Source organism: Macrotis lagotis, chromosome 1, assembly GCF_037893015.1.
Source record: "Macrotis lagotis isolate mMagLag1 chromosome 1, bilby.v1.9.chrom.fasta, whole genome shotgun sequence".
NCBI lineage: Eukaryota > Metazoa > Chordata > Mammalia > Peramelemorphia > Peramelidae > Macrotis > Macrotis lagotis.
Genome location: NC_133658.1, coordinates 157,665,047 through 157,677,542, shown reverse-complemented (window position 1 = coordinate 157,677,542; position 12,496 = coordinate 157,665,047). Strand labels below are relative to the sequence as shown.

Here is a 12,496-nt window from a genome sequence, read left to right as displayed (position 1 = left end):
TGAAAGGTTACACAGCTAGAGAGCATCAAGTGTCTGATACCAAATTTGAATTCAGGTTCTCCTTACTCCATGGTCAGTGTTCTATATACTGGCCCACTTAGCTGTTCCTTAAATATAATTTGAAATAGATTTCTTTCCCTGATATTTTCCTTAACAGAGGCTGATAACTTTTATAGAGAAAACCGATTCCCTTGTCATAGGACCAGACTTTAAACTGGAAAAGATCTTGAAGCTTACCCAGTTAGTTGGCACAGTAGATAGCCTGGATCCAAGAAGACTCAAATTCAAATCCGGCCTCAGACACTTAACAGCTGTATGACCTGGCAAGTCACTCACCTCTGTCTGCCTCCATTTCCTCAAGTGTAAAAGGGGGTGAACGGCACCTACCTTACAGGGCTGTTGTGAAGATCAAATGAGATATTTGTATAAGGTGCTATATATAGTATCCCTCACATAAGCTTATTATAAATGCTTATTCCCTCCTTCCCCCCAGTCTTATTTAACCACTCATTTCACAGATGAGGATCTGAGGCAGAATCTGAATCCAGAATTAACAAATCCATAACTCTTATATACTTCCATGATGTCTCACATCAGAGAGAGTCTGGACAAGATAACTTCTAAGCTTCCAATTCTGAGATTTGATGGCTTAACAAGCAATTCGGAGTTTGGATTCAAAGGTCCTAGGTTTGCCTCAACCTTTCCCATTACTCCTAGTTCTGCTCTTCCCCATGAAGACCTCCAGATGTTTGGAGGGGGTGATCATGGTTATCTTTGTCTCTTCTCTGGGCTAAACATCCTTCCAGTGATCTTCTGACTTTCCATGATACAGCTTGTTCATAACTTTCCCAAGCTTAGGTGCCCAGAATTGCACAATATTCTAGATGGATCTTGACTAGAACAGTGACAAATGACTTTACAATGAATCCTCACAACTTGGTAAGTGGGTACCATTATCCTTTGAAGCAATAGAGGTAACGTGAACTCACTTGCCCAGGAACTCAGTTCTTGACTCCAGGTCCAGTGCTCTGAACACTGCACCACCTGGCTGCCTCCCTGATTAGGACAAAGGAATTTCCTCTGATCATTTGTCTCCTTTAATGTATAGTCTTAAGACAGCATTAAATTCTTTTGGCTGCCAAACCTATACCACTGACAATTTAAATTGATCTTGAAGTTCAGATTCTGTATTTATGAATTATTTTTTAACCCAAATATAGGACTTAAATTTATCATCATTAATTTTCAACTTATTTTAACTGGTCTAATGTTCTAGCCTGTTGAAATGTTTTTAGATCACATCATCCTATGTCAAGCACTCTTTTCAGCACTGTGTCATTTGCAAATCTGACAACAGCAGTCGAACAGCAGAAGTTCAAGAGTAGAGGGATCCCTGGGATATTAAAAACCATACTGTTGTTGACACTCATTAAAAATGATTTTTGTCCAATTCATTCCAAGTCCAAATAACTATTCTCATGTAGGCCATCTTTCTTCATCTAATTGACAGGCATAGCACAACAGACTATTACCCCTGAGGAGGAAGCTCCTACCAATGCAAGGCAACACCTTCTCCATAAAGAGCATTGTTTAAAAGCTCTGAGAGGTTGACTTCTCCAGGATCACACAGTCAGGATGGGTCTCAAGTGAGCCTTGGATCCATGTCTTTTTGGTTCTGTTATGTACTATGCATGCAAAATTATCAAAGATTTTGGGCTAAGTCCGTTTGTCGAGGAAAGGGGTTAATAAAGTGTAGTTAGATAATTTTGTTAAAATTATGCTTATAAGGGAAAATAAGACTTGGTAAGGAACTCAGAAAAAATTATGCTACATATTGAAAGGGGAATTTTAAAATTCAATATAAAATAGATTCTTTTGTATTCACCTTAAGGGGATTTATTATATTCTTGGAATATCATGAGCTATTGAAAGTTTACAATTAAGTTGAAACTTCTAATTCTTTTGACTAATCTACTTGCCCACTATACATTCCTATAATGTCTGAAGACCTGTGCTAGCTAGCTGTGAAAATTCATTAAGATAAGTAATTGCTAAGTAAGGATTGATCTTTCAGGAGTGGTAACTAAATTACTACAAAATCACTGCTGTTAAGATATAATTTGGTCAAATTTTCCCTTCAGATTCTAACATTAATTCAGCATAAAAAATATTTTGCAAATCCTGAATTTATTCAACTCACTTATTAGTCAATTTTGGGAGGTAGTGTGGCACACGAAAAAGGGGGTCTAATGAGTCCTGGGTTCCAAACCTTCCATTACTTTTGTTGTGTGGTTTTGAGAAAAATCATTACATTTGTTCCCAGGCCTTCAGAGTGTCTTGTGAAGTATGACCAATTAACAGGAAACTTCCTTTTAGAGTTTTCTATACAATTTTGATTCCAGGGTGGCTAGGTGGTGCAATGGATAGAGTACCGGCCCTGGAGTCAGGAGTACCTGAGTTCAAATCCAGCATCAGATACTTAATAATTACCTAGCTGTGTGGCCTTGGACAAGCCACTTAACCCACTGCCTTGCAAAAATCTAAAAAAAAAAAAAAAATTTGATTCCACAGTCTTTTATTTTTCTATTAAAAGATATGTCCAAATTTCATTCAATATCTTAATTTTTAGGTAATCCCCTCACTCTATTTTAAGAACTATTACAAGATAGTTATCACATGTCTATCCCACAACCTTACTCACCAAGTCTTTTCTTCTATGTAAGTCAAAGGAGATTTTTCAGTTAGTTTGAAACTGGATAGGAGAGGGAACTGTTGGACCACTACACACTTCCCATCTCAAATTCAAACTATCAAGTCTGCTGCTACCTGGTAGCCAAAATAACACTGACAAATACAAAAACATCAAGAGCTTTATTTGTAGAGCTAAACTAGTCATTGGCTAGAGGTGGGTGAATATAGACTATATAAATTTAGTGGATGGTATCTATGTCAATTTCTAAAATAACAGAATGAAAAAATGCTTGTTTCAAAGGAGCTAGCTTGAGACTGTCAGTAGTAGAAAGGAAAAAGACTCTCACTGGCATTTGAAACAGATGAAATTCCAACTTAACTGACTCATTATAAATTTGCCTAAAGCCTCAGGGTGTATTTTCATTATTTCATTTAGTCATCTACCATTAGGACTCAGTTTCACAATTAAATATATAAATGTTAAAGTAATACAAAAATTACCACTTTGGGGCTTAAGTATCAAACTAATAACTATATTTTTTGGATATGAAATCCTCACTCAATTCAGAATAAAGTTGAAAGAAAGTTATATGCCATAAATGCAAAAGCAGATAGAACTTCTAATGTTAGTCTAAGTTAGACCCAATATTCTGTGAAAGTTGTACATACACACGGGTGGTATTATAATGCTTCTATGAAATAAAAAAACAAAAATTTTTCCTAATTTGTTTTTGAAACGTCTCATTCGGAAACAGATGAAAGCTGAAGAAGAGTTGTCAACTAAATATATATAGGTACATCGATATATTAACATCAGATAAAACAAAAAATATTTACAAAGAAACATTTTTACATTTAGATTTTTATGTTGTGGAAATGCTTAATTTGTACACTAAACAGAGAAAAGTAAAAAACAATTATATAAAACAATCAACAAAAAATATTGACATTTCAAATGAATACAAATGCACTGTACTTTATATACAAGTGTGTATATATAAACTCTAGAATTCATTTCTTCTGATTTTACTCTGCAGAATCAGAGTTGGAGAAATAATCATCTTGTTCTTCTTCTTCATCAAAATTCAATTTTGTAGTATGACCGAAGAGTTTTCCAATATCAGATTTAGTTTCTGTGATCAGAAGAGGTTTAAGGAAAAGGAGGAACACATTTTAAACAAATATGACAATATAACATTTCTAAGAAATAGAGCAGCAAGTTATGGTTAATCCAAATATAGGATTATACTCTGGATCTGTGCAATAATTACAAACAGAGATCTCCAAATTAAAGGATTTCAGAATTAGAAGGGGCCTGCGAGTTATTTAACTTAACCCTTGCCAAACAAAATCCCCTATACAACATACCACCTGTGTCTTAAATGGGCCCATTCTACTTCTAAAGAGCTCTAATTAAATTTGATCCAAAAAGTTAGCCCTCTTTATGTTAGATGCAAAGTTGATAAGGATGCCACTATATCTTCAATAGAAGTGTTAATCAGTACAGGGATAAATACTGATCCTTGGGAGGATTCCACGCCGGATTGCTAGGAAACCATTAATTTTAATTTGGCCATTCATACAATTCCCAATCCACCCAAGTGAATTTTACACCTAGTCCACTTCTCTCAGCATCACTTCTGCAAGAATAATATTATTGGTGACTGTCAAAAGCTTTGCAGAAATCTAGATTCAAAACTACAAGATTTTCGCAATAGCTCAAAGACTAGTTATAACTATTAAAAAAAAATCCAATAAGGTTAGCTTATGAAAGCTCTTGACAATTATCACTTCCAAGGCATATACTAAATCATTCACTTAATAATGCAATCTTCAGTTTTTCCAGGAATCCATGCAAAACTTAATTTTATAGCCTCAATTCCCTTCCCTTTTCTTTTATTCTCAAATTTTCTCAAATATTCTCAGATTTTTAATTCTCAAATCCTATTTGTGTTTCCATCATCTTTCATACATAGCTCAATAATTAGTTCAAGAGTCACATTTTCAACTTTTTTCACTATCTCTAGATGTAATTTATCTGGGCTTGAAGACTCCCAATCATCAAGGGGTAAACCATATGCTCTCTTGCCATGTCCCAACTTCTTTTAAATTTCTACTCCCTAGCATTCATTTTTCTTCTGTCCTTTTCAGTCTAAAAATCATTCATTCTCCTTGTCAGAGAAAATAGAAGTAAAAGTTTATGACTTTCATTCATTATCACTCTTCATTTCATCAACTCTGAACAGTAGTCTTATCCCTTTCTTTTGATCTTCACTTTCTCTCAATGGCATGAGGTCATTGACCTTTCACAAGGTCATTCCACAAAGAGCTATTAAAACTTCATTTCTTATGAAGGGAGTACACTAAAGGTTAACGTTAATTTAGTTCTTCTTTCATAAAATACTGTATAAAATGTTACTGACCTTTGTTAAACTGAGTTCTTCTAGATACTGGAGTTGTAAAATCAGATCCAACCTAAAAAGAACCACAAAATTACAGAATTAGAAAGGATCACTTGTACCCAAATGGTAATGCCCTCAAACACATGCCCACCAAGGTTTTTTATATAAAGACCACTTGTATGGGGAACCTACTATTCTCTCCTAAGCAGCCTATTTAATTTTTTTATTTTTGGTCCTCATAAAGTTATAGTGGGTGGTTGGTTGTAGTCCTTTGTCTTACTATATTAGAATCAAGGTACAGTGTTTCCAATTCTGGTTGTGGTACAGGTTTAGCAAAATTAAGTTATGTGTACATTTGGGATATACTCCAAATTTGGGTATTTTAAATTTAATAGTTTTCTATTAACTGCTCAATTCACTAAATTAATTGGTGCCTTTGAAGTTAATTCACCCTCAGGACATTAACTTCATTCCCTAGGAACTTAATGATGGTTTGAATAAAAGAAGGAAATAAATAATAAATCAAGGATTAATCTCAAGAGTAAGAAGAAGCTTGCTGGAGTAGAATCAAAACATTTTTGAGCTTGAAGAGTCCTTTGAGATCAATTAAGTCAATTCCTTCACTTTACATGAGAAAGAAAAGGTGAGAAAGTGATTTTTCAGAGGTAGATTATAGGTCAGTGATCTACATTATAAGACCCAGGCTTGTCTAACTTTCAACATATCACAGATTTTTCAGCTTAAGTGAATAGTATTCATGTTTTTTCCCTTATCAAAACAACAAAATAAAAGTTTTCATTTTTTCATAAGAAAATGGTAAAAAAGGATCCCTGAGTTTTTTTCTGCTTCTTAAAGTATGACCATAACTTTTTTGATATACTGAAGAAATTCAATCAATCTCAAAGTGGCTTCCAAAGGCAAGTACACCATTAGTCACTCATGGTCACAAGAAAGTTATAAATATGATAAATGAATGAAATCAGAAAATAGTAATGATGAAGAATGTTACCAGTTTCTTCTTGACATTGGCCCACACCATACCACCATGACTTTTATTCTCCTTTTGCATTTGAAACACATATTTATCATAATCCTTCCTGCAAAAATACAAATCAGCATTTCAAGTCAACAGAGATAATCCATGAGGTCTAATTAAAGTAATACTTAAATCAACATGAATTCTAAAGAAAATTTTTCTTTTTATTTTTTTGGGTGACTTACCCAGGGTCATAGAAATAGTAAATGTCAAGTCTGATGCCAAATCTGAACTCAGGACTTCCTGACTCGAGGGCCGATTATCTATCTCTTGTACCGCTCTGGTGCCCCAAGAAGCAAAGTATTCTTATGCCCACAAACCAAATGTTTAACTCAGATTCTTAAAAGCATGAACTTGCAACACAGACTTGCAAAAGCAACTCTTAGTAAATGACGTCTTTTAAACTCTCAAATATGCCAATCAATCAATCAATCAATAAGCTTTTATCCAAGTATATAGAATATGTTAGACATTACTGGGCTACAAGCTCAATGAATTACCAATACAACATGGTAACCAAAAAGTTAATGCAATCTTATACTCTTAATAACATGATCAGTAGTCCTACTCTACTCTGCACTGGTCAATAACTAGAATCAATTTTGGACACTGGTTTCGCAGGACTCTTTTAAGAAAGACAACTCTGATGAACATAGGGCTTGACATTTTAAAAAATGTACTTTCCACTATGACATCAAGAAAATATGCCTAAATAAATGTGAAGCAAAATTGGTCAAAGAAATACTGGTATTACAACAACAAAAAAAGAAGTCTAATGATTAAGTCAGATATGGGAGACAGAAATCTTATTTTCTCACCTCTGTCTTGTCAACTGATCTAGGTCTCTAGCCAAACTACTTAAATTGTCTGCAATAGAGGAGCCTAATTTGTTCTTATTCTTTGAAGATTTTAAAGCCTCATTTCATATGTGTTACACAAACATACATTACCTGTTTACAGATTCCAGCATACCAGGGCTGACATGTTGACACTGTGGGGTTTTTGCCAAGGGATAAATAACTGAAGATGGAGTTGTTGGATCTCTGTCCATATATGGGAAATCATCATCCTGACTGACTTCAAAATTTGGTAACTATAAAAGAAAATAGTGACATATATATATATATATATATTATATATATATATATATTATATATATATATATAATATATATATATATCTTTATTGCCTCAGAATATTTATGAGAAATTAGTAACATATACACATTTGACCAGAAAAGATTGTATAAACTTGGTCACATAAGACTTGAAAACTCTGATAAACCAAGACTTCAGAAAACAAATGATAAAAAATATTGCCCATCTGGGGGCGGCTAGGTGGCGCAGTGGATAGAGCACCGGCCTTGGAATCAGGAATACCTGGGTTCAAATACGACCTCAGACACTTAATAAATACCTAGTTGTGTGGCTTTGGGCAAGCTGTTTACCCCCATTGCCTTTAAACTCTAAAAAAGAAGAAAACTGCCTATCTCCTGACAGGGAAGCAACTGACTGATAGGCAGAATTAGATAGGTATTTCTGGTTATAGCCTATATGGATATTTGTTTTGCTTAACTATATTTGTGACAAAGATTACAAAGATTAAGAGGAAGAAAAGTCTGATAATCAAAGTTTAGAACAGCTCAAGTATTAAAATTGCATTAATGAAATATTAAAATACTAGAAAAGTTTTTCCCATTTGTTCAAGGTTGTATAATATGACGGGCAAGTAGGAAAAGACAAATTATAAAGGGTATAGTTCATTCAATGACATACTGTAACATAAATAAATCCTTCTAAGGATTGAATATTATCTGATATATGTGTATGTGGGTGAGGACTGAGACTTTTAACTTCAGGATCTAGGTCTCTAGCCAAACTACTTAAATTGTCTGCAATAGAGGAATTGCCCATCTGGGGGCGGCTAGGTGGCGCAGTGGATAGAGCACCGGCCTTGGAATCAGGATACCTGGGTTCAAATACGACCTCAGACACTTGTTCAAGGTTGTATAATATGACGGGCAAGTAGGAAAAGACAAATTATAAAGGGTATAGTTCATTCAATGACATACTGTAACATAAATAAATCCTTCTAAGGATTGAATATTATCTGATATATGTGTATGTGGGTGAGGACTGAGACTTTTAACTTCAGTGATATGGGGACTCCCTCTAGCATGCAGATAAGCAACTACATTACAACTCAAGTCATACAGGGCTGCCCAGAGTTCTACAAAATTACACTGAGTTGCCCAAAGTTCCTGGCAGTATGAGTTAGAGGCAGAATTGAACTAGTTCTTCCTCACACTATGCCATGGTGCCTCTCATCAATAGATGCTATTCTGATTGTAAAACATTTAAAGTTTTTCATTATATATTTTCAACTGCAAGATATTAATAGTACAATTATCATGCAGAATTCCTGAAAATTTTTGACGTGAAAAGGGGCATCATCACACTCCAAGATCGGGTGCCAACTAGGTTTCCAATATGCTTGATGTATCTGCCATAACAATATATAACTTGAGATGCAAGCAGGCCTCAATTATAAACTGCAGAAGTAAAGGGAGTACCAACCAAACTACTGAGGCATAAATATTAATATTTATTTCTGTACTTTTAGCTAATTTGCTTAATTCTAATAATTTCAATGTTGAGGAAATCACTTAAGATTTAATATTTACTTGAAATAAATAATATTTCACACATCAATTTTGATAATATTCCATCTTTATTGAATCTCCCTTCATCTTGCACCCCCAAAACCCTTGTAACAAAGACTGAATTAATCAAAAACATTTATTATACAAAGAGGCAAAAGCGTCTTTCAACAAACTTACAATCTAATGAAATAACATGTAAACAAATATATACAAAGCAGCCTATATAGGATAAATGGGAAATAATTGGGAGATGTTGGGGAAGGCTTTCAGCAAAAGACAGGATTTCAACTGGGATTTAGGAAAGTTAATAGGCAGAGGTGGCAAGGCAGTAGTCAGAAAAAAGGTCCAAAGTCAAGAGTTGGAATGTCAGGTTCACAGAACAGTGAAGAGTCTAGAACCAGTAGATTGGAAAGATTATAGAAAGGTATAAGATTAGAAAGGCAAGAGGGACTAGGTCAGAAAGGGTTTTGAATGCCAAGTTCAATGAGACTTGAAGCAGACAGATCCACCAGGAGGCTACAGCAACAATCCAGGTATCAGACGGTGAGGGCCTACATAGAGTGGTAGCAACAGCAGAGAGAGAGGAGAAGGGGGGACATGCAAAGATGTAATTGAAAGGCTTTAGAAATAGACTGGATATGGGAGATGAGAGACAGGCAAGATTTGGGCACAAGGACAGTAATAGAGAAGATGTGTTTATTGGACATTCAGCTTAAGATGTCTTTTTAAAGGTAGATAGATTGAGATAAGAGATTGAAGGTTAGTGGAGAAAATCAGGCAGAATAGGTGGATGTGAGAATCAACAATATATAGATGTTAATTAACTCCGTGGGAGCAAGTGAGTGAAGTAGGGAGAGAGAAAAGAGGGCTAAGCAAATAAGACTAAGGAATGGTCAGATAGGTAGGAGAGAGTGGTGGTGGTCTTGAAAACCAAGAGAAGAGAGCATCAAGGAGGAAAGAGTGATCAACAGTGTCAAAGGTTGCAGAGAAGTATGGGGAATGAGGATTGAGAAAAGGTCATTCAATCATTACTAACTTTGGGCAGAATAGTTTTGGTGGAATGCTAAGATTGGAAGAGAGTAAGAGAAGAAAAAGTGAAAGCCATTATTACAGTCTTTTCAAGGAGTTTAGCTACAAAAGGTCAAATATAGAACAGATAGTAAAGCTGGATGAAAGGGGGTAGGATAGAAAGATATTCTATATAACTAACAAACCCCTGAACTGAATCTGAGGGCATATACACTGGTCTATATAGTGTCTTATGTTCTTTCCATATGTATAAATATGCTTGGAACTGCTTTTTAGTAAATAGAATGTTACATTCTGAATATAAAGTGCTCAAGGAAAAGTAGCATATTAGCACAAATGGTATAGATTTATACTGAGAGAAATGATTATTAAGGAATCAATTATTTAGATTAACATTTAGTTTGTTCAAAATAATGCATAAATTTCTGAGTTAGATGCTGCATATAAGGTTGAGGCCTCTTGGAATAAGAATTTATTTTGCTGCTAGGAGAAATCATCTTTGGATCAAAATCCAGCAAGAGAAAAACTGAGTTCCTTTTCTCTTCAAGCTTGAAAATTCTGCCCCAGATATACAGAAAATCATCAGACTCAATGTCCTTTTTATTTCATTATTTCGTGCCTTTGCTTTTACTTATCAATAGCAATGTCAAGGAAAGGATAATTGATATCAAAGATGTACACCAGAGTTCAGTGAAACCCAAGGAAGTACAATTGGAGGAGAGAGAACTATTAGTGTTTCTGAGAAGTCCCTCTAAAAACGACCTCTAAGAGCAGGTTAGTGGAATAATGTGTGTGTGTGTGGGGGGGGGGGTCAGGTAGGGGTGGTCGTGTTTGCACAAATGTGCTCTTACACCTGTATAAAGATTTACAGTTACAGATGGTAGTAAAATTAGTCCTTTAATATAATTAGCTTCAATTACCTATTAGATGCATTCTAGCAAGCCATAGTAGCATGTATTACAATCTGCTATTTCTGCTGGTTATTTGAAACCTAAGACCAGTGGTTGGCAAACTATGGGAGAAATCTGACCAGCTGCGTGTTTTTTTATAGCTAAGTTTTGTTTTATTAAAAGTATAAAAATCATTTTTAGCTAGCTGGTCAAACAGAAAAAGGTTATTATCCTGATTTGGCCCTTGGGCAGTACTTTGTCAATCCCTGTCTTTCTCTAAATAGTGCTAAATATTAAATTTTTTTCTTCCTCTTTTTAAAAAATATTTATTCTTATTTTTGTACAAGTGATGTTTTTTATACACTAAAATATTCTTCTTTAAGAGTAAACTCCCCCCAAAATATAGACCCGCATGAAAAAAATTAAAACTAAAATTAATAATAATAATAATAATAATAATAATAATAATAATAATAACAATAATAATAGGTGCAGCCAGATAGCACAGTGGACAGTGCCAGCCTTGGTGCCAGGAGCATCCGAGTCCAATCTGGCCCCAGACACCCGACAATCAGCCAGCCGTGTGACCCAGGGCAAGCCATACCAACTTCTTTGCCCTGCAAAAACCAAAAAAAAAAAAAAAAAAAAAAAAAAAAAACAAACCCAAAATAAAATAAAATGACAAATAACAACAAGTAGGGGTGGCCAGGTGGCACAGTGGACAGAACACCGGCCCTGGAGCCAACCTGGGCCTGAATCTGACCTCAAGACATCCAACAATCATTGTGATAGGTAAGTCCATCACAAATGCTACTTCCATATTTTTCCACAATTGCCATTGCTGATAACAACTCCCTCCATTTGTACTTCCCCATTACTATATACCATATTTTCTCTCTCCTTTCACTTTGTCCCTCTTCTTAAATGTGCTGCAGGGTAGCTGAGTGGCGCAGCAGACAGATCCTAGACCCTGGGGCCAAGAGGCCCAGAGCCCACATACCACCCCTTAGGCCCAGCATCCACCCAGCCCTATGGTCCTGGACAGGCCATCCAATCCCAGCCCCTTGCAATAAGTAAAAAAGAAAATGTGTTATATCTGACCACTCTCCCCCCATAGTCCATCCTCTCCTCCATCACTTGCATGCCCCCTTCCCCCTTCTCTCCTTACTCTAGATGTCTATACTCCATTGAGTATAGATGCCTTGTCCTCTCCTAGCCACCTCTGATCAATGAAGATTCCCTCCTGCCCCCTTGCCTTCCCCCTTCCATATCATTGCAATAGCTCATTGTAATAAAAAAAAATCTTATTTTATGAAATATCTTAGCCTATTCCACCTCTCCTTCCTCTTACTCCCATGACATTTCCCTTTTAGCCATTGCCTCCATTTTACAATATATTGTATCTTCAAATTCAGCTCTCTCCCATGCTCTTCATCTATAAAAGCTCCTTCTACCTGCTCTATTAAATGAGAAGGTTCATGTGAGTATTATCAGTGTCATTTTCTATGCAGGAATACATGTAGTTCATAATCATTAAGTCCTTCATATTTTCCTCTTCTCCACTCTCTATGCTTCACCTGAGTCCTGTATTTGAAGATCAAACCTTCTGTTCAGCTCTGGCCATTCCAACAGGAACATTTGCTAGGTAGTTGATTCTCAGTTGCATTCCGAGCTCTTTTGCCTTCTGAAATACTATATTCCAAGCCCTACAAACTTTTAACGTAGTTGCTGCTAAGTCCTGTGTGATCCTGACTGCAGCTCCACGATACTTGAACTGTGTCCTTCT

General features: G+C 35.6%; 1 protein-coding gene and 1 long non-coding RNA gene across 13 annotated transcripts in view; one reads left to right on the top strand and one right to left on the bottom strand.

Annotated features, from left to right (window-relative positions):
* LOC141504319 (uncharacterized) overlaps positions 1-12,496 on the top strand; it is an 82,794-nt gene that overhangs the window by 37,723 nt on the left and 32,575 nt on the right. For 6 of the 8 annotated variants that reach the window (XR_012473279.1, XR_012473277.1, XR_012473278.1 and 3 more), the window contains exons 2-3: positions 7,090-7,218; positions 10,462-10,594. This is a non-coding gene — a long non-coding RNA (uncharacterized LOC141504319). Of the gene's footprint in view, positions 1-5,571; positions 7,219-10,461; positions 10,595-12,496 lie in introns of all 8 variants that reach the window. The other 2 variants (XR_012473274.1, XR_012473273.1) reach the window with 2 other exon arrangements.
* Positions 2,198-12,496, bottom strand: part of LOC141504308 (mis18-binding protein 1-like) — a 56,718-nt gene continuing 46,419 nt past the window's right edge. For 4 of the 5 annotated variants that reach the window (XM_074209243.1, XM_074209244.1, XM_074209242.1 and 1 more), the window contains exons 14-17: positions 7,080-7,222; positions 6,103-6,190; positions 5,115-5,166; positions 2,198-3,824 (exon numbers count right to left, since the gene is read on the bottom strand). In XM_074209243.1, the coding sequence (XP_074065344.1) occupies positions 3,718-3,824; positions 5,115-5,166; positions 6,103-6,190; positions 7,080-7,222 (390 nt within the window). In that variant the 3' untranslated portion in view covers positions 2,198-3,717. Of the gene's footprint in view, positions 3,825-5,114; positions 6,191-7,079; positions 7,223-12,496 lie in introns of all 5 variants that reach the window. The other variant, XR_012473271.1, reaches the window with a different exon arrangement.